Below are 20885 nucleotides of genomic sequence, written 5' to 3'. Positions count from 1 at the left end.
TTGCCCGTTCACTTACGTTTTAACAGGTCTGACGCTACTATGCGTATCTAGGCTAACGGCTAACATGCTAACTATTATTTCTATGTCACTAGTCACTTGTAACAAATTTAGGACGATAGGAGACAGGTTGAAATAAACGGAAATTTCCCTTTAAGTGAAGATTAATGATGGAAAAAATGAATAAAGACACAATTCATTTGGACTCTCCTTTCAGCTGTATTTTGCTTTCTCTGTCTGGACTGAGACGCATCTGCATCCAAATGTGGTTTTGATCGGATATGCAAAATTGCATTTCATGTGATTTTTGCTGTCCAGACTTTCTAAAAATAATCTGGATACAACTGTGACTGTGTGGTATTTGGTGCTGGGCAGGTAGTCTACAATGGATTCATTCAATTTTTCTACAAAAAGCTGCAGCTAAAAATGCCGACAAAAGCGCTGAGTGAACCAAAACAATGAGCTCAAAGATGCTAAAACATCGCACAGACCTGAAGGCAACTGTAAAGACTCACACCTTTCTCATACGTATTTAAAATTTGATCCACTGTTAAGATATATAAAAAAAATATTATAGAAGCTTTAAACCAACAAAAGGATCCAAATAAACTGACCACTGATTTTCTTATGATAATGAGTCCTTTTATTGCAAATGACATGCTGTTACAGACTTTCAGTGGTGTTGACTTCTTAGCTGAATTGATAAGAAGAAATTAATTCCAATAATTTGCCTACAATGCAAGATGTGTCTTGTGTAATCATTTGTTTGCTATGAAAAAGATGCAGGTGTATTTTCAGCCTTATATTTAGAGCTAATCGGTGAGTTGTTTTCAATTTCAGGATTAATTTAGCATCATCAGCAAAAAGAAGCCTCTTTACAGCACTGAAATTATTATTTCAAAAACATAGTACAGTCATTTCAAGTTTAACTTCCAGTTAATTACAAGTTGACAGTGAAACCACAATAAAATCACAGAATTACAATACATGTGCCTGTCATTTACAGATGATACAGATTCAGAACAGTAGCAAACCTTAGCTAGACATATACAGTAGATGTGGAGGATAACATGGGACATTTTGTGTATAATATTTAAAAACACAGGGAGTGTTTTCTTTTCTGTTTTCAATTCCCAGAACTTAGTTGCACATTTACAGTCTTCTGCTGTATATTGGTGAAGACATTTTTACTTGGTGCAATACAAAGCAGCAATATTGAGACATGCAACATTAAGCCACGGGGAAACTGTGACCAGAGAGGATAAGTGATGAGTAGAACCTGAGAAAGACAAGTCATCAGGACAGAAATGGATTTAAGAAAAAGGTAGAATGGCAGTACATCATCAGAGACACAGATAGTACTGTGGTGACACTGGAAAATTCAGCTGTCAGTCTATTACTTGCAAACTGGGAAATTTGTTCACCCAACTTACATTAACAAGCTCAAGTCAAGGTTATTTTATCTCTTATAATTCAGTTATTTCGGTAATATTTGCAATGAAAGCAACATGCAGCTTGTTTAAAATTAGTTTGTGCAGAGCGAATAAATAGCCAATTTTTTTCTGCTTTTCAAATGTCCATTTTGCCCTTCACTGTAGTCATTGCCATTGCTGTCTCCCACAAGCCCTAGGGACAGTGTAAACTAAATCAGCATCTTATTTTTCATCTGCCAGCTTCCCTTGACATACAATGAGGATTCATGCTATTTCCCTAAATTCCTCTCAGGTGTCACCAATCAGTCAGTCAAGAGTGCAGCGACACAGGCTGTTCTCACTCCCAACTCGTTAATAGGCTCGGTGTCTGATACCAATGCACAAGGCACCCTTTAGCATCTGTATCACATTCTGAGCAACTGACTATGTAGAGCGAGGCAGTCTGTGTAGGGCAGGAAGGAACAGTGGGGGATTGGACAAACAGGACTTTCACCCTGGAGACTGCTGTTCCTGTCCCATGTAAAACCAAAAGTCAACGGTGAGTTATTTTAACTACATAACCCAAAGTATGTCATGTGACATATGTTATGTATGTCACGGCATAAGCATTTAATTATTTATTTGGATTCCCATTAGTCACTACCAAGGTAGCACCTACTCTTCCTGGGGTCCACACAAGCAAACATTACATCAGAGAGTAAAACTAAATAATAATTTAAAAATCCAAGACCAAAAGAAACAAAACTACAAAACAATAATAAAAAAAAACAATAAACAAACAACCAAAACCAATAGATTAAACACAAAATAGTCAGAAATTGTCAGAAAAGAAAAAAATAGTAATGATAATAATAATTTTACAGCTGAAAGGTAATTGAAATACTACTAAAACAGCTTATACACACCACGTTACCTTAGTAACAAACATATTCATTTTAACCCAAACCAGGAGCGTCTTTCTAACCCTAACCAAGTACTTTTGTTGCATGACTCTAAAAACAAAGTAAACCTCTGTTAGTTAAAGGCGCTGTATGTAAGAATGTGGCCAAAACGGTTACTGCGCGAGTTGTGTCCGCCCCCCCCTCCCCTACAGATTCGAGGTTGCTGGACAGCGGCACGCTGGAGACTGATTTGTTTGCCCACGGGCAGCTGCCGTGGCAGGGCCGCGTCGCCACGTCCTTGATCTTCAGTTTTCCAGCGGACTGCTCAAGCAAGTCCGGCTTCTCTGCTGCTAACGCTGCTGCTGGGATACAGCTGAGGAAGAGCCGGCTGCTAATGCTATGTACTGGGACACTGCTAATGCTGCTTGCCGTGCTGCTGAAGCTCAGTCGTAACTGTAACTGATGCTGAGACTCTACTGACTGCGTGACTGGTAGATGGCGGTGGGTGGTGTAACAGGCCAAAACACAAATTCAAAACATAAACATGATTTGCGGACTGTAAAATTTTCTTTTAAATGCGAATATTCTGGCTGTACTATTGTTGTCGGTGAGATCAGTATGTTATATGAACATTATTCCTTAGTCTCTGTGACATATTAGGAGGATTTTACGACTATTTGCTTTAGATTTCTTACATATAGCTCCTTTAAAGTTCTCTTTGGAAAGAGTCGGCAACATTACACACAACAGTATGAAGATAACAAGTGCAAACTGACACGCTGTCCTTTAACATCCAAAACTGACATGACAGGGGTACCTAGAGCCTCATAGTTAGATATATAGGGACACTGACCAAGCGTCTATATTTGACGAGTTGGGAGTGAGAATATATTGACTGAGCAGGATTTGATCCCTCACTGGCTTCCCACCATGACATTGAAAATAGGGTTCAATAGGCTCAAGCCATAAGTCCCACTACCAGGCACTGCGCCTGGTGCTGGATGGGGACTCAGGTGCCCATTTTGGTTTTATACCTATTGGTCAATTTTGAGAGCGCACCTTTGTTTCCACAGAATCTGAACCAAGTGGTGATCGAGTTATCAGGAAAATCCAAACAGTTTAAAAAAAAAAAAAAAAAAAAAAGACAAAAATGTGTTTTCAAAATGACAGTTGTGCAGCCGTCAGTCAATGCTAGGCACAGCTGCTTAGTGACACACATTCAGAGGCAGCGCACTAATCTCTATAAACAGATATCTGCATATGTGTGCAGACTTCGTAGGCAACAGGACAATATTTTGGTATTCTGGTTTCCCTTTGTAGTCATGTTTAAGCAGGTTTTAGGCAGAACGCTGCAATCTTGGAACCCACTGGCTATCATCTGACGGCGATTTGACAGTTTTTTATTGGCTTTTTAAAACTTTTAATCTGCATTCATATGTCATTTGGACCTATCTCAAGTTGCTAATCAAACTGTAAATAATGATCGGCACACGAAAGAGAAAGTCTTGGCCTGGAAATCCACTGGCTACACCAGGACCACAGAAATATCAGCCATTGCCCCCAGAGACTCTTTTGTCATCAGCCCAATAGCCGGTGAGTTTCGAGTCCCGAGCACAGACTCTACCCTTCATAAAGATGGCTTATTTATCCCGTTATGCGTTTAAATTATTTCAAATAAAATCATGGAATAAAAAAAGACTAATGTATATTGGCATAAAAGGGTTTACTCACAGAAATGTATTCACCTACACTTAATTTCTCTTAAAGACAGAACCATTGTTGAGACATACTTGGATATGTCCTTATTTAAAGTCATTATGTCAGATTTCAGGGATTTTGGTGAACGTGTTGAGTACTAAACGAACACTGCTGCACTTCCCACAAACCACTGACACTTGAACCCGAGCGATTATGTGCTTTTTAAGCAACAAAAATCCTACCAACTATTTCGAGTATACGCAAGTCCCTGCGGTTGCATTCTGCTGTTCTCACATTATACTAATCCCGTGAGGACAATGAGGAAGCTTACAGTGCTCTTCCCAGGAGGGACATGGTGGCCGCATGTGTCCGCTGGACTCTCAGAGCTACAACAGTCTTTTCATGCGGCAGGTGTGCTTCTCTATGTGCATGGTGGCTCGGTCAGTGGAGCTGGTCAGGTCGTCCAGGACATCTTCCTGCCGTTCCAGCTCCGTCTCTGCCTCCAGGGCAAGGTTCTTCAGCTGCATCAGCATCTGCGCACACACACGCAATCCAATATGTAAACAGTTGTGGAGACGCACGCACACTCTTTGTTTAAGTAATTACACACCAGCCCCCAGTGAACACGGACAACTGAGGAGCAAGGCACGAATAAAAGAAGATTAAATAGTGAAACCTGCAGAAAGTCGGTGTGCCGCTGCAGGGTGGAACATGTGGACCACATGTGGAGAGGTGTAAGGATGGGGTCAGGGAGTTAAAAAGCGAGTGTGTTAGTGAAACGGAGAAAGACGAGTAGAAGAGAGTGACATTTTCATTTCATTCTTCAAACTTTGGCAACAAACACAAAAGCCTGCTGCTTAATGTCTGCAGATGAAGGAGAAGAAGCTTTACAATTCAACACCAGCCATGATGAAATAACAGCTACTCACGTTGCAAATATGATAATACTGCATATTATACAGTGCATGAAGCTTGAGAAGATATTCAGAGAGAAGTCCTGGCTTATCTCCTGGGATCACTGATATCATACAATACTGTTTGTGTTCCGCTCTCAGTGGTTTTGAAGGAATACTGCGACTACGTCTCCATGGTCCAGCAACTGTGTATGTTATGGTTGATGGAACAACTTAAATATAAGGTGATGTGCCAAGCAAAACCTAATAAACACTACTCCAAACTTCACCACCATGGTTTCTAAACTAATATTATGTTATGCTACACATGCTCTCACACACCCACCGACATTATGTCAGTTTTCACTGGCTGGTAAACGCGCACGTTGCAACTGAGCAAAGACACAGCTCCAGACAGCAGTTTGAAAAACAGATAGTGTGTCAATACACACCGAGGAATGACTGTATTCGCTCACTCAGGTCTGTGACTTTACTATTTCGACTGGGAGGACATGACTGAATCGCACCTTGCCGTTAACATTCACAGCAGTTTTGGTGTGTCATAGAAAAACACAGAAGATGATTATTTTTAGCCGCTGCTTATACAATGGTTAGAGGACTTAAGTCATGTAGAAAGCCCTGAAATTAAACATTTAGGCTAGACCTGATAGAAAAACACATGAGCTAAAATGCTAGTCTTGTGCATGAGCGGGGTAGTTTCAGGACTGTGACTTAATAGAAGAGTGCTGCACACGAAATCTACGAATGAGTGACCCAGGGATTTCCAACCTCAAACAATAATACTGTGTAAAAAAAACCCCACTTTGATAAAGCACTTACAGCAGGACATTAAACTGAGTGAGCCTCTGTGCAAGTTGCAGATTCTAATCTCGACATGAATTACATTAAGAGTAGGGTGTGTACAGAAGCGTAGCATTAAGTCCAAATTGGCAGCCTTTGAAGACTGAACCACAATCAGCTGCAGACAATACGCCATTTATGGACACAATGGACGAGCCAACCTGTGTGACCGGCCCTGTGCTGTCACTGCCATGATTAAGTTGTTTAAAATATGATTATACAGGCAAAGACAACAGTGGGGCATTGTACATTGTTATTATGTACAATAATTAACTAAATATTGGGTATAAAGTGTTAACAGGGCCTCGTTTGAGATAAGATTCATGCAGTGAGTTGACACAATAACGTCTGATAAAATGGGACTGTTAAGTAATTAAACCATAATGCAACAAAGGTGGGTCACATAAGGATGCAGGCAAATGCCCAGGAACTCCATTATTCTGTACATGCCAATCATGTTCTGTATTTTTTTGGCAGCTCTTCTTAACATACTGAATCATTTTCAGCTTTCTATCGACATGCCTCTAACACACTGCGTTCATAATTCACATATCAAAGAGCTGATTGTCGAGTATCTTCTTCAGCTGACTCATAGCTTCATTTAAAAGGGCACTCAGAGAGCGCAGACCTCCGCCAAGGCCAGTGGTCCAGGCTTTGGTTATGCAAATCTACAAGCACAACCACTGCGTCTGGATATATTTCCAGAAATATATTTCCATGTATTATTTCTGGTGGAGTTGACTGCAGACAGTCCACGTTTGGATACGAATAACAGCAGTGTTTGGGGTAATATGTTACTTTTGAGCAGTAATGAAGTAATATAACACGTTACCAGCAGGGTTTTGGGGTAATATTATTACATTTACAATGTCAGGTAAGGCGTTACCGCCCGAAATAAAATGATTTCTTTTTTCATTGATCCACACCGCTCCACTTCCGCCAGTGCACTACCAGAAAACACATCCCCTGAAGGTTGTTGTGTGTCGTCATGTCGTTTAAGCTACCTTACAGAAGGGTGCCAGTGATCCTGTGTGTGTTATCATTTACAGTGTGTCTCCATTCACATACATACACTATAACCCGTTAAGCAATTGCATCCTAAGGCTGCCTGAAAGCAACGGGAATAAAGAGCTGGTATCTGGTTTGTTTTTTCCTGCTACCAGTGATCGACATATATAAGTGATGTTAGTATATGTTGGATGTGTTTCCAGCAGCTCTGGCACACTGGGAACCAGCAGCTTCTGTGCTTTGAGTACCTGCTGTGAAACAACATGAGTCTCTTCCATTTAAAATGCCTAGTCGTTCTTCTGAGGTCATTATGCTTAAAGTAACGCAAAAGTAGTGTAATAACCCAACACTTGCCCAACACTGAGTAACATTATAAGAAGTTCCATTATTTGTGTGTTTTTACATTTCCATAGCTGCTTGCTGTATGAAGTTTGAACAACTACATGTGTACTGGGCTACCCTAAAGGACTACTGGTACCTATGGACGTTCATGATGATATGAAATAATTGTATTTCTACAATTGGCTATGTTTTGTCGGTGCTCACCGTTACTACCATCTGCTGGATTTTAGATGTATTGCATTTATTCCACACAGGCCAAATACCCTATCTCACAATATAAATGAAAGTAAAAAACACTTTGTGTATCCACACTGTGATTTGGATCTGCATGCTGCACCCTTCCACCAAAATTGGGCCAGCAGTTTTTCCATAATCCTGCTGAGGAACAGACAAACCAATAAACCCAACTGACAGCATGACCTCTTTGGTAACTGGAGCCCGGCTGATATATCGGCCGATATTAGGTGATTGCAGATAAACTGATGTCTGCATACGTCGGCAAATACGCAACAATGAATGGCAGAACAGAAACAATATCAAAAGATGGGAAAAGATTAATATTAGAATATTCTGTCAACCAGAGAGCACTGGCAGGTTTATTTTTAACTGTAGATCATCATCAACAATGTTTGCTTATGTTATGTGTTTATGGACTTTCAAATATTTACCTGTATCAGCCTTTAGAATAATGCTATCTGTGGGGATCTAGTTCTGACTGGCATTCTTTGCAAAGATGGTTTTGTTACTTGTGTGTTGGAGGTGTTTACATAAAGCAAGCTTTAATATGATCTTGGCTCCAGGTAGCAGAGCTTTGGTGTGAACTCATTAAGTCTGCATCCATTCATTCTTCTAACTATCGTATATAATGTGTATCTACGCATGAGTTAACAAAAAAGTAGACTACTGAAAATGTTCTACCTTAAATAAATTATTCTTAGCTACCTGAAATAGTGCGTCACACACAAAACATTTGTTTGAATCATAGGTCTGAATATGCGTCACTGTGTAGGTCTTGCCACCACAGACCATGTCCGTAACATTTCTCAGTGCTGCGAGCTTCTGAATGGAAAGACTTTGTAAATTCTGACCAAACGACAGAACAGGTTTCTTTCCTTCTCTTAAAACCAGGATGGACTTTGGTTTGTGGTCTCACTGAATAACACTTTAATCATACAGGATGAAAAATAAGAATCATTCTGGTGAACTTCTGGTTGGAATGGAACTATCAAAATACATGTCACTGAAACCACCGGGCTGTTTGCTTTCATACGTATAAATATAAAAAACAAAAATCTCAATGCCACAATAGTGCAAGTCATACATTCACAAAGGTCTCACCTGTTTGAGTTCCTGGGCCTCAGCCTGACTGACAGACGGCTGGAGGACGTGCACCTGCAACTGGGACAGCTCCCCTGCTGGGACCGCCAGCGGGAGCTCTGTGTCTTGGCACCTCTGCAGCAAACCTGACTCCATGGGTGGAGATGGTGAAAAAGTGCAGAGTGCATATGTTGTTTATGAGGAAACCAGACAGTAAACTCAAAGTAACTGAGGCAATCAGGATGAAGTGACTCATCAAAACACATTTCTGTCAAGGAGAGACACCAATAATCATGTCCAAAGTCATGTGGATGAAATGTTTTTACATGTGGCTACACACCTATAAATACACAGAGGTGGAAACATGGATCTCTACTGCCCCTTAGTGGTCAGTGTTATACTAGACATGAAAACAGTGTAAGCACCCTTATTTATTTATCCGTCTTACCTTCATTCCAGTTTGGCCCCTCTGTGTCGCACGGAGATGAAAGTGGAGTTGCTCTGAAAGCACTGTATTCACTAGTGAACTCCACTTTCTTTTTGTACTGCATCTCTAACACTGACATCGCCTCTGGCATCTTGGCAGACAGCAACCTGTAGCATATGTCCGGCTTCCCGATAAACCGCTGTCTAACAGTGATCTCATACGGACTGTGCACTCTGATTTCGTCAATTTCATTCCGCTCGAAGCGATGGAGGAGTTGGCAGTTTGTGTCTCGCACCTCCAGAGAGGACACCAGCACCAGCAAGCATCCGGGTTTTAAGTCCGAGTTCCCACCTTTGCTCACTACAGCTGGGATGCTTGCGACCACCTTATGTCTGACAGACCCTCTGTTGGCTGCAGAGGCTGCAGCAGCTGCAGCTCTTGCAGCATCTTCAGCCTTGGCGTCCTGCTGAGTCTTCCAGGGGAGTTTACCAAAAGGCCACCAGGAGGGAGACTCCAGCTCTAACAAAAGTCTGCAACATGATACAAAGGGAAAGGAAGGATTCATGAGTGTATGACTTGTTTTACTATTATACTTGGCCTGTTTTTGTAGTGCAGCTACTTAGTTATAACAGAATACAACATGAACAAGACTTCCAAATTTTTAAAATGTGCATAATATCAATGAGCCAGGAAACAGGAGGACAATTACTTATCAGCCACGCCCAGATCAGAGTCAATCTTCTCCAGTCCCTGCATCATATTGTCAAACTGCTCCCCTTGGTGGCTGAGGACTCTCCCAGTGTCCTCCAGTCTCCTCTGTGCTCCTGCCACCAGGTTGATCAGCTCTCTGCCTTTTGAGGGTTGACACTCTGCCCCCCGGGCCTCTGAGCTGGGCGAGAGAAGACGCTCCCTCCAGAAATGCTCCAACACATTATAAACCACCACCCTGTTGGGCTTAAGGGAGCCAAACCAGTGTTTCACATTGCCTTCTTCGAGCACTGTGAGAGTGCTGAAGATGAAGCTGGACGACTCCATCTTGATCTCCATGATCTTTGAGAGGCGGAAACTGGTAAGACTCTCCTTGCTCTGGTTAGAGACAAAGCGCACCATGGTCCTGGTGAGGGACAGGGTGCCATTTTCCCACCGCTTCTCACTGTTGATGTAATAGGAGCCGGGCCAGCTGTGGATAGGAACGTCCCGGCTCATTTTAGAAGGAGACACACTGATTCACCTGGAAGGACAAATAAGCCTTTATATGACACATGCACAATACACATGTTGCTGTTTGAGTCTACAGTTGCATCATAAGGACACTGCACTGGGTGATGATGAACATACTTTCTGTAGATTGTAATAAGGGATCCAGGCAGCAGCTGGGCTCGGCTGAGGCGTTCACACTGGCAGCTTCAGCTGTGGAGGAGCGACCTTTCTATCCAGCTGAGCGCATTACGACTGCGTCATTAAAACGTTATAACCCCTCTAAGCATGTATCACCTCCTCTCGGCGCAATTACACCCGTCTAACACCACATTAACCGACAACATTACCTTGTTGGGCTGAGCATTGCGTTACCTCATACTCTGCTCTGTAGCGCTGATGTTTATTACGGAAGTGACGTCACGCAGAGGTACAGCTATATTTACTGTCCGACTCGAAAATGCTGCTGTCAGAAAAGGCGACAAGGTTTCGGGAAAATAGTTATTGTTAGCTTTATCGGCGGTTTCTAAATTAGCTCAGATACATGTATATATGTAGCCTATTAATTGATACGTTTATAAAGGCAGCGGTTGAAATAAATACGTAGAGACGGTTTTATAAATGCGTCGTTCAGGAACCATAAATTGCGGTCCTCGGGAAGGAGTCCGATGCAGCGACTTGTTATAATAGCAAAAAAATACGTTTTAGCATAACGTTAACTTTCACGCCGATTCTAGCGTGAATTTTACCGCTAATGTTAAAAGAACTGCGCTATGTAATGTCACACAAACCGAGCTAGCTTGTCCTTACCGTTTTGTTGCTGTTAAGCGGTGACAGCTAAGCTAGCTAGCTAACTGGCTAGCCGAGGTCTTGTTTACCATCATGGACAGGGAGGCGTACCGCAACTGCTGCAGCCTGGTCAAAATCCCGAGACAGTCGTATGAACAGTTTTGGTCCTCACATTTTGTAGATTACATCGACAAGGAGCTGAGCTATTCGAAGTTTTTCAAGAAATACTTACTCCCCAATCACCCATGTATGTTTTCAAGAAGGTTCACAGAGGACTGGAAGTGCCGGAGACAGTGGGTGTCAGAGGAGGGGAAGCCGAATTTCCAGAAACTGCTGCAAGATTTTGGTAAATAAGCCTGTGAGACATGCTACAAACTAACTGCCACACCATAATGCAGCTGCTGCAATGATGTCATATACTGTAAGATAATGTATTTGTTCTGTATCACAGATGAGACTCCTGTTCCTGTTGCAAACTGCAATGCAAAGGAGTACAATGCAAACCCTAAACAAGTTATGCCTTTCAAAGAATTTATACACTACTGGAAGGAATACATCCAGAATGGCCACTCGTCACCTAAAGGATGCCTCTATCTGAAAGACTGGCACATGTCAAGGTAATTAATGCAGATTGGAATTTGTTTCATGCAGCACAAGGTGCAGAATATGATGCATTTAATGTTATTGTTTTACAGGGACTTTGCAGAGCATAATGTTTACACCACACCAGTCTTCTTTTCGTCTGACTGGCTTAATGAGTACTGGGATACACTTGAAGTTGATGACTACCGCTTTGTCTACATGGGACCTAAAGGCTCATGGTGCAAACATTAAACATATTATTCATTTGTCACATAAAAAATAGCTTCCTATTATTATAATTTAATATATGTGGGACATCTCTCGATAAATTCACTCTCTCCTCACCAGGACGCCATTCCATGCTGATGTGTTCCGCTCCTACAGTTGGTCTGCAAACATCTGTGGCAGGAAGAAATGGCTCCTGTATCCCCCGGGTCAGGAGGAGTTTTTACGAGACACTCACGGCAACCTCCCTTACGATGTAACATCAGCTGAGCTGCGAGACAGAGGCCTATTCCCACACTCCGAAGAAGCCTGTCAACCTCTTGAAATTATTCAAGAGGCAGGTGAAATCATTTTCGTACCCAGTGGCTGGCATCATCAAGTCTATAATCTGGTAAGAACTGTAGAGGCAACAAAAGTCTAAGCAGCTGAGTTACATTAAAATCAGACACCAGAGGACATATCAGACGTAGGAATTCTCTCTCTTGTTAATGTTTTTCTTACAGGAGGACACCATCTCCATTAATCATAACTGGTTGAATGGCTGCAACGTGGACATCATGTGGCAGTTCCTTCAGAGTGAGCTGTCTTCTGTTCAAAAGGAGATAGATGAGTGGAGACACACGATGGACTCGTGGCATCAGCACTGTCAGGTACTTCAGGGACGGGACAAGACTGTTCAGCCTGCATGCTTTCTAGAAAAATGCTGCTGCTGTGAATGTTTATTATATTTAAAAGTCATTTCTGTTTCTTTCCAGCTCATTATGAAGGCCTGTTCTGGTATTAACTATGCAGAATTTGCCTCCTTCCTCAAAATCATTGCTGACAACCGAATGGCTTTCCTGAATGCTTGTTCCTCTGGGGATTCGTCCGATTACCCACGGCATCTCTCAGAGATCCTCACCACACTTGGACCTTACCACGCTGCCTTTGACCTGCAAAGAGTGGCTCACATAATTGAATGTCTGCTCATCAATGAAGATTTTAAGCGCCTCGATCATTCAGCTTTGACTTTGCAGCCAGAAACCATGTTACAGCAAATTCGGGACACCATACAGTCCACCAGGGGGCAGCATCTCCTTTATCAGGATTAAGATGTTCAGTGGCGTCTTAACAATGTTCTCGTTATCTGGAAATGGCTTGAATGAGAAGTGCCAATTTGTATAGTGCGAAAAAGATGATGATGAAGGTGTTACGTAGAATGTTTGGAGTTAGTTTTTGCACAGAAAGATAAAATTGGTGAATAAATTAAAAAAAAAAAATCACAAGTTAACTGAGTTTGTATTGCTTTCTTGCATATTTATTCAACAACCACCAATACCATCTCACCTTTGGTATATCCTGTTGTATAATGCTGCAGTAGATCAGTTAAATAACATAATTCTGTGGTTTGTGGTTAGTGATACTTTACAAGTTAGGAAATCACTCTAAAAGTATGTTTTCTTACAAACAAAACAAAAACAAATATGGGTAAGTGCCACACAGCTGTTAAGCAATGACAGAGTAACATACTGTACTTCAGGGTTGTGTCTATGAGAAGTCTGTCAGATGCGATCTATGTCACATTTCAGGGAACGATAAAACATCCTCCTCTTCACTTGATTTTCGCATCTTCAGGCCACCAGTCTGGCACAGAGACCTCAAGTGTCACTGTGGTGTCGTCAGAAGATTTGAGCATCAAAGCCTCTTTGGCATGAGCTATGCGGATTACACCCAGACCCAGCTCTCCAACCCCTGCTCGGTGCTTCCCAGCTGGTTTGCCCGACTGCGTTTGCAGCGCGGCACCTTCCTCGAGGTCTTGGACTGGAGCTGACAGGCGCACTGGCATCAGGCGTTTCCGAATCACCCCAGTGTGATGAGTCCTGGCTGTGAGCTCCTGGCCAATGTAACAGCCCTTGCTAAAGCTGATACCCTGCATGTAGACGAGGTTCGACTCGAGTGGTAGTGCCACCCCGGGCGGAAGGTCCTTCACTCCCTCAGGAAGTCCTAGACAACAGTGACAGCAGAGGGAATAAACAAAACTTGTCAAAATGAGTCAAGAGCACATGTGCTGTGCGTACAATCCTAACTTGTTGTCCTATTTCTCTTTAAAACAAACTACACAGATTCTAACATACCTAGCGGTCTTACCTATTGCATAGCGATGTCTGTGATACTCCCCTGTGTCACCTTTCTGACATGATGCAATGACATCCAAGGGGTCAGTTTGATTGTCCAACACCAATCTCCAGCCCATGTCCTCAGTTCGAGGATCAGTCTCCCATACCAGAGCTTTGTCTGGGGAGGACAGCTCAGGTTTACTGGCCTTTTCACCTGCCTCCTGCTTGGAAAGCACCGCCCACACCGAGAGTTCTGGACAGGGGTTTATGTTGACCTTTCTGCGGAGCTTGTACACCTTCAAATGTCTCAAGAGTGAGTCTTTAACTGTGCTGTCACACTCCAGGAAGACACCCTGTCCTGCATCAGCTTCTTTTAGACTGAAAGGGAATGCAACGATTTTAGTGCCTTGTGAAGAAGAAAATCAACCACAGTCAGTTAATGACAATATACTTTTATGATGACTCAGTCTGTCTGATCTACCTGCGTTAAAAGTATATTATGCAGATTTGATAGTTACAGTTTGTCAACAGAATTGTCAGCATAAGTAAAAGCCAACCGCAGATTCACTTTCATTTACTATACTTGTGTTATTTCAGGGCGGAATGTACGATTTTTGTAGCTCGGAAGATGTGAATATCAACATACAGTTTTGTAACCTATTAATTTACAAGTGGGATAATCTGGCATCTCTTATTTTTCCAAGTTTAACAATTTGCCACAAATCTATCTCGGTGCTACAAGCTGATAAGTACACAAATAAAGTAAATAAAATTAATCTGCAGCTGGATTTGAAGTCTAGTTAACCAGGCAGAGCTCACACCAAACATCTGGCATCAGTCACCTGAGAAAACTTCACTGGCAACTAAACTTTTTCAATGTGTCCTTCAAATGTTCACCTTGCATTTTTTGACCAGCTTGGTTGTGCTCTCTATCAAAATAGAGGTTTAACTAAATTGCCTGAGCTTATTATGACTTTTTTTTAAGTCAAGGTTCATCACAAATAGCTGATCCAGCAATTTAAAACAACTCTTTGTTTTAGCACCTTACAGAAATAACATTTGTATACAAAAGGATCTCACTTCCTGTATTTGATGAAAGCTATTTCCTGTTGAAAAGTACGTCAGGTCAAGACATAACACAGGAAGGGTGATTCAAAGGAGAACACGAGGGACATCATTTCTTAAGATGGGGTCACAACTGAGGACACACCTTCCCAGAGAATTCAAAACAACCAAGACAAAGAGAGAAAATCTAGAGTTATGACTGTTAAAGGAATACTTAACCCACTAAGAACATTTGTACATGAATAAGTCATGCTATGTCACCTTGAATTTGTGAAATAAAATTCTCACATGCCTCCATGAGAATCAGTGAAGATATTGATTGATTGGGGACCGTGTTAAACAACAGCAAAACTATATCAAAACATCTGTTTACGAACTCTCACACAAATATTACTGCTGCGTTCCATTTACCTCAGACGTTGAAGCTAACAATGATGTCACACCCGAGTTGACTGCATTCCAGTACAAGTCAGACAACTAACATGTCATTAGCAGTATCAGTTCAAGCAAGGTGAGCTATTGTGAGCAATACCAGCTGAGAACAATGCATTACCCTGTATTTTGTGATGCAAACACTGTAGTGATATGTCCACAGTCAAATGTTGGAAGGTGCTGTGTTTAACTTAATGAGGCCCAAATTAAAACAGACGTGCTAATAAACAGTGTGTGGCTACAGCTTTCACTACTGTTGAGAGAACTGCCTGTTGATGTGTGGAGCAGCCATACTGGATTTTGAGGTTGGAGTTGGTAACGTTCCTCTGACTTTCCACTCCAGAGGGCGTTTCAATTCAAATTTCCAACTGGTAACTCAGAAATTCTGACTTTCCGGTGCAAATGGAACGCACCACTAACCGCACACCCTTTCTGTTTTGGAAGTACTCAGCATACGACTGGATAAGTGAGACGAGCTCTGTAAGAGTTTGTAAATGGATGTTTTGATATACAATAAATATATTTGCTTACAGCCATAGCACCCTGAGCACACCCAATGTCATCTGATCTCGGAAACTTAGGTCAGGCCAGGTCTATACTTGAATGAGAGACCGCCTGAGAATGCCCAGTGCTGTAAGCTTAGAGGCATGGTGTTGCAGTGGCTAGCACTGTCACCTCGCAGAAAGAGGGTTCAGGGTTCGAACCCGCCAGCGTAGGTATCCTCCAGGTTCTCCGGCTTCCTGACACAGTCCTCAGACATGCAGGTTAAATGGTGACTCTAAATCACCTGTAGGTGTGAATGTGAGCGGAAATGGTTATCTACCTGTATTGGTCAGCCCTGTGATAGTTTGGCGACCTGTGCATGGTGTTCATGCCTCTCGCCCAATGTCACCTGGGGTAGGCTCCAGACCCCCCACGACCATGTACCGGGATAAGCAGTTACTGATAATGCATGAATGAAAGTTTTGATACAGAGAGTAGGATCCCAACGTCAGCGGCAGGGAGCAACACAAAGCATCTGGGGACTTCTAGACTCACAAGTCAGTCTTTAGACGCTTTGCTTAACTAAAGACTGATGTCTTTCTCCCTGATTATTTTGTGTTTAGATGGGCGGATACAATTTCAGAGTTTAAAAAAACTCCCAACGTTGCAGAACCAAGAGTAAATCTGCAGGGCGGTCCTTTGGTGGCTCACTGAACTCTTGTGCTCGTAAACATAGTCCGACTGCGTTAAAAGTTTCAAACAAAGTCGCTATAAGTCCTTCATTTCCACAATCTTGTGGACTGAGCACACGTTTGATAAAACAGAGTTAAATCTCTCTGCATCCATTTTCAAGCTCTCTGTGTGTTTGTGTCTTTGGGGACGAGAAAAGGGGGAGTGCACATTTCCGGGAGGGCGTGTCTTTTTAAAAAATGCAAGAGGCGTTGCTTTGTTGCCGGCCGTTTTCTCCGGTGTGTTAAACACACTTTAGAAAGGAGTGTCCCCAGACTATCAGAAGGCGGAGATCTCTGATTGTCTGGTGGCGAGACTAGGGGACTTCAGGACACAGAAGCTCCAGTAAGGACTGTACTATTACACGTGGCTGAGTTTCTCTCTTATCCAGCTTGAAAACACGGTAAAATGTTGACAGTGTGTACAGTGATTTGTTTAGATGTTGTTACAGAAGAAGTCAACCCTACAAATCTGCAGAGGACACAATGACAGGACAGATTTAGATGTCAGATTTCAACTGATCGTTCTGTTCAAAAGCCAAATAACAAAAAGCCTGAGCTGCTTGTTGTGTGAGAGACACAAAGAGGGGAAGAGAAGGTCAAAGTTGTATTATTGCACTCGGATTTTGTTTCTAAAATCAGAAAGTTACTCCGAACACAAGCTTTACCCAAACAACTTGATCGCATCACTGCTTCCGAGTCTCTTGTAGGGAATGCTGCCTTTAGTCTTTGACCAATCCAGTCTTGTTTTGTCTCTGTTGAGGAAGCGCGTCCTAAAATTTGGACGATACATCTCACAATGCAGTGTGCCATGATGCCTATTCACTATAGGTTTGCTGTTGTTAAACGTGGCCCCCAATCAATGAATCAATAAGTTCGCTGTTTTCTGTGGAGGTATACGAGAAAAAGTTTCTTCACCAATTCAAGGTAACATGGCATGACTGACTGATACACAAATGGTCATGTTTTGGGTGAAGTATTCCTTTAATACTTTTGTTTTTGTATCTAATGTGAAACAGGTCCAAATTTTGAGAGCACAACACATAAGCTGACTGACCTCAGAGGTGGATTGTGTTTAATTTAGCTCTGTTTAAAGTGACTTGGACAGACTGGCTCTGCAGCACTGTGACTCAGCTGTCACCACCACCAACTGCAGCTCAAGATAAGCAGCCCCACCCTGGTGTCTACTGACAACATGTACATTAACGAGGTGTTACTGTACCTGTACAACATGATGTCATACAGAGTCCTCCCCTGTATATTCAGCATGTGTGAGTACATGGCAGTGAGTCCAGGCTCCACCAGCAGCCCCATGTCGTTGGTTATAATCCCCTGAAGAAACGGGCTCGTGTCTTGTCCCTGGATTTTAAGCAACGTCCTGTGAGGAAGGTGGTAGCACACATACTGGCCGGGGACCTGTCTCTGGTCAGTCTCATGGCTGTACCGTCGGACACGGACACCTGCTGGAGCTGTAACACGGGAGAGAAACGTTACGCACACAAACCGACCGCTGTATTTTGTGGCGGACGTGAACGCACCACGGGCGAAACACAGAACCCCCATGTTGTTCACTGTCACAGGAGTGTGTTACGTGTTTAGTTTAAGGGTCTACTCCGCCTATGACAGCAGCAAACGGCTACATAACACAGGACAGCGCTGTTGACTCGCGCAGCATGGGCTCCATTTTTGATATCCCACAATGCACTGCTCCATAATAACGGAACTGCTCACGTGGGTGGTGCTCAGGACACATCAGACATGGACACACAGCCTCTCTCATGTAAGAGTGTTTGTTACTTTACTTTATGCTGTAAAGTTACACTAACTCATGAGGTTTTAATTGATTAAACACAATCTGAATTTATTGATAATTTATTAATTTACTTATCACAATCCGTATGTTGGCCCCCACTGAAAAAATATAACCTAGGCCTGAACAGGTAGCATCAAACAATACATGACATATCTCATTGCTTTTCCTTTTGAATGAACAACTTGGGTTGCACAATATGCAAAGATAATATTGCAATTATTTGACAGATATTGGCTGATAAATTATCAGCCGATAATGGGACATTTTTCTAATCATGCATTATTTCGATGATCAAAATCATAGCCGATAAATAGCACCGATAATACGAAGCCAGACTGCTTTCATTGACATAACAAGGCAGTATTATCGTCGTGATATTTTTGCGTGGGTATCATTTTTTTAAATTATATAAGATATTAATATACCAAATAAAAATTAAACTTTAGGTAGCCTACTAGAGAAATATAATCAATTGCTTTTTCAGTCCATTACATACATTTTGCTGCAAAAAAAGGGGACATTTTCCTTTGGGGACATCATTTACAGTTGGAAAAAAGGTAATATATTGCAAAATATTTTGTTGCAATACTCAGCATATTGTAATATATTTAAAATCTCAATCATATTGTAACACTAGTCCATACCCATTGAGTGCACAGTTGCCCATGCACAGTTTCACATGGTGTGTGTTTGGGATACAGGTCATAGGAAATTGCAGATTAAATAGTCAACTGAACCCATTAAGAAGAGCAATGTATTCAGACAGAGTGTTTGTGAATTTGATAGTACGATTGCTTTATTGAAAGTACAGTAGTACCATTGCCAATAGTGGGATAGTCAGTGGGCTAAAACTGTACATTAGTAGTTGAGGTAGCACGTTGAAAGGCAGATAGTTAAAGTCATTGCCTTATAGAAGCTCAGTTTTAGTAAGTTTTCCAACTTTTGCCAAGAGGGAACTTTAGATATTGGTCCCTAGATTATGTTCACCCAGTTTCATGCAGATCGCTCAAACTTCCTAGGAAGAGATCCATTTGAAGTGTTTTTCAAAACATTCAAAATGGCGGAAAATCTATATAAGTGGAAGTTATGGGTTCTTGAGGCAAATGTGTTCCTCATGAGAGGCATCTCTGTGCAAAGTTTCATGTCTCTACGACATACGGGGCATGAGATATGCCCATTCAAAGTTTGCAATTTCAATCAGTTGCTATAGCGCCCACCTTTGGCCAATTGATGTAATATTGCTTCATTGGCATCCTCCCATGACCCTCTACCACTGTGCCAAATTTCACATGGGTTGACCAAGTCAGTGAGGAGAAAAACGTGGAACAGACACACACACAGACAGAGTTTTCATCATTATATTGTAAGATCACTTAGGTATTGTGATAATATCGTATCATGGACCCCGACATTATAATTCTGTGGGAGACACTGAATGCTCATAATAATACACTCTACACACTATTTTTTGCACTTGCCACTGCAATGTCTTTGCAAAGCAACGCCTATAACACTGCAACATTCATCACAGTTTTTTAGGGAAACCTGCCGTGGAATCAGGCGTCAGGCTGCAACAATCCCCAAAACAGCCCGCCAATGGGATGGCCTAATATTCTGATTAACTGTGCAGCCCAAAGAAACAACTAAAATTCAATGGAGGTATTTAATGAGAAAATATTTCCTGTATAAGAAGTTTTCTCATTATAACAACACACCATCTTAAATTGATTTTTTCATTTAGCTTTTTTTGCTTCTTATAACATACAAGAGAAGCTGTAAATGTAAAGTCATTAAAACAATAACCTTAAAAACAGACTCCCATAAGCTTTGACAACAGCCCCAAAGCTTGTAACTACTGTAGGTAACTATGACTATAACCATGATAAGTTAAGACCATGTGTAAACTGTATTAGCAGTAATGAAAGTTTATATAAGCACAGTAGCCTATGTAAGTAAATGTGGTCTTATTCGTTACTTCTAACCAGTGTGAGGTATTAAATCTTCCTCACTGAACTCATTATTCCTTATATGAAAAGCAAAACTGCTAATTTTCTAATTACACTGACAGAATGCTGAGCAGGCAGCATATGCAATGTCACGTGCCTCCCACCAAGGCTCTATAAACATTCACTGCTCAGTAAAACTCTTTAACAGATGGGAAAATACAAAAAACATGAGAGCACACACACACACACACACACACACACACACACACACACACACACACACACACACACACACACACACACACACACATCTGTAGTTACCAAAGGAAATGTGTAACTCATTACCAGGTAAAAGATTTTAAACGTACGAGCCTGTTTCTAACAAAACTGAGGTAAAGTAAATAATAAAGAGCCATCAAGTGAATCAAATAGTTTCTTCCAGGATGAGGGTGCTTGGCAAAAACCTCTTATTTAGGCTGTAGAAATACAGGAAAAACCGAAAGGAATACAGAGACATAGCTTTTAAAAACAGTTTGACCTGATGTCTTTCTCCAAAGCTTGGACAAACTCCCATTGTTCCCTCTGTTAATGGTTTGTTGATTAGCACCAGGTGTGGGTACCCATTAGTATGTTCCAAAAACCTATACTGGCATGTAGATTGTTGTATGTGAA

The 20885-nt window shown here is 41.8% G+C and overlaps 3 protein-coding genes across 4 annotated transcripts; 1 reads left to right on the top strand and 2 right to left on the bottom strand.

Moving 5' to 3' along the window:
* Positions 1–623: 623 nt before the first annotated feature.
* Positions 624–10450, bottom strand: snap47 (synaptosome associated protein 47). Of its 2 annotated transcripts, none has more exons than XM_050074951.1 (5): positions 10196–10448; positions 9567–10088; positions 8879–9387; positions 8452–8576; positions 624–4542 (listed from the first exon to the last, which is right to left on the bottom strand). In XM_050074951.1, exons 2-5 carry the CDS (start codon positions 10061–10063, stop codon positions 4396–4398), a joined length of 1278 nt encoding a protein of 425 aa, XP_049930908.1. In that variant the 5' UTR covers positions 10064–10088; positions 10196–10448; the 3' UTR covers positions 624–4395. The 2 variants fall into 2 exon arrangements, with proteins under 2 accessions (XP_049930908.1, XP_049930909.1); XM_050074952.1 differs by having other exon boundaries at positions 4406–4542; positions 8452–8580; positions 10196–10450.
* Positions 10451–10515: 65 nt separating this feature from the next.
* Positions 10516–12915, top strand: jmjd4 (jumonji domain containing 4). Its single transcript, XM_050074950.1, has 6 exons — positions 10516–11189; positions 11295–11460; positions 11539–11664; positions 11774–12041; positions 12154–12300; positions 12406–12915. The coding sequence occupies exons 1-6, from the start codon at positions 10937–10939 to the stop codon at positions 12739–12741; spliced, it is 1296 nt and encodes a 431-aa protein (XP_049930907.1). The 5' UTR covers positions 10516–10936; the 3' UTR covers positions 12742–12915.
* A 6-nt stretch (positions 12916–12921) lies between these two features.
* On the bottom strand, positions 12922–18163 carry iba57 (iron-sulfur cluster assembly factor IBA57). The gene is made up of 3 exons (XM_050074962.1): positions 17677–18163; positions 13778–14124; positions 12922–13633 (listed from the first exon to the last, which is right to left on the bottom strand). Exons 1-3 carry the CDS (start codon positions 18015–18017, stop codon positions 13242–13244), a joined length of 1080 nt encoding a protein of 359 aa, XP_049930919.1. The 5' UTR covers positions 18018–18163; the 3' UTR covers positions 12922–13241.
* Between the last annotated feature and the right edge of the window lie 2722 nt (positions 18164–20885).

Source organism: Epinephelus moara, chromosome 21 (assembly GCF_006386435.1).
Source record: "Epinephelus moara isolate mb chromosome 21, YSFRI_EMoa_1.0, whole genome shotgun sequence".
In the NCBI taxonomy this organism is placed as follows: domain Eukaryota; kingdom Metazoa; phylum Chordata; class Actinopteri; order Perciformes; family Serranidae; genus Epinephelus; species Epinephelus moara.
Note: the sequence above shows the minus strand (reverse complement) of the source record. Positions and strands in the feature narration are given on the sequence as shown.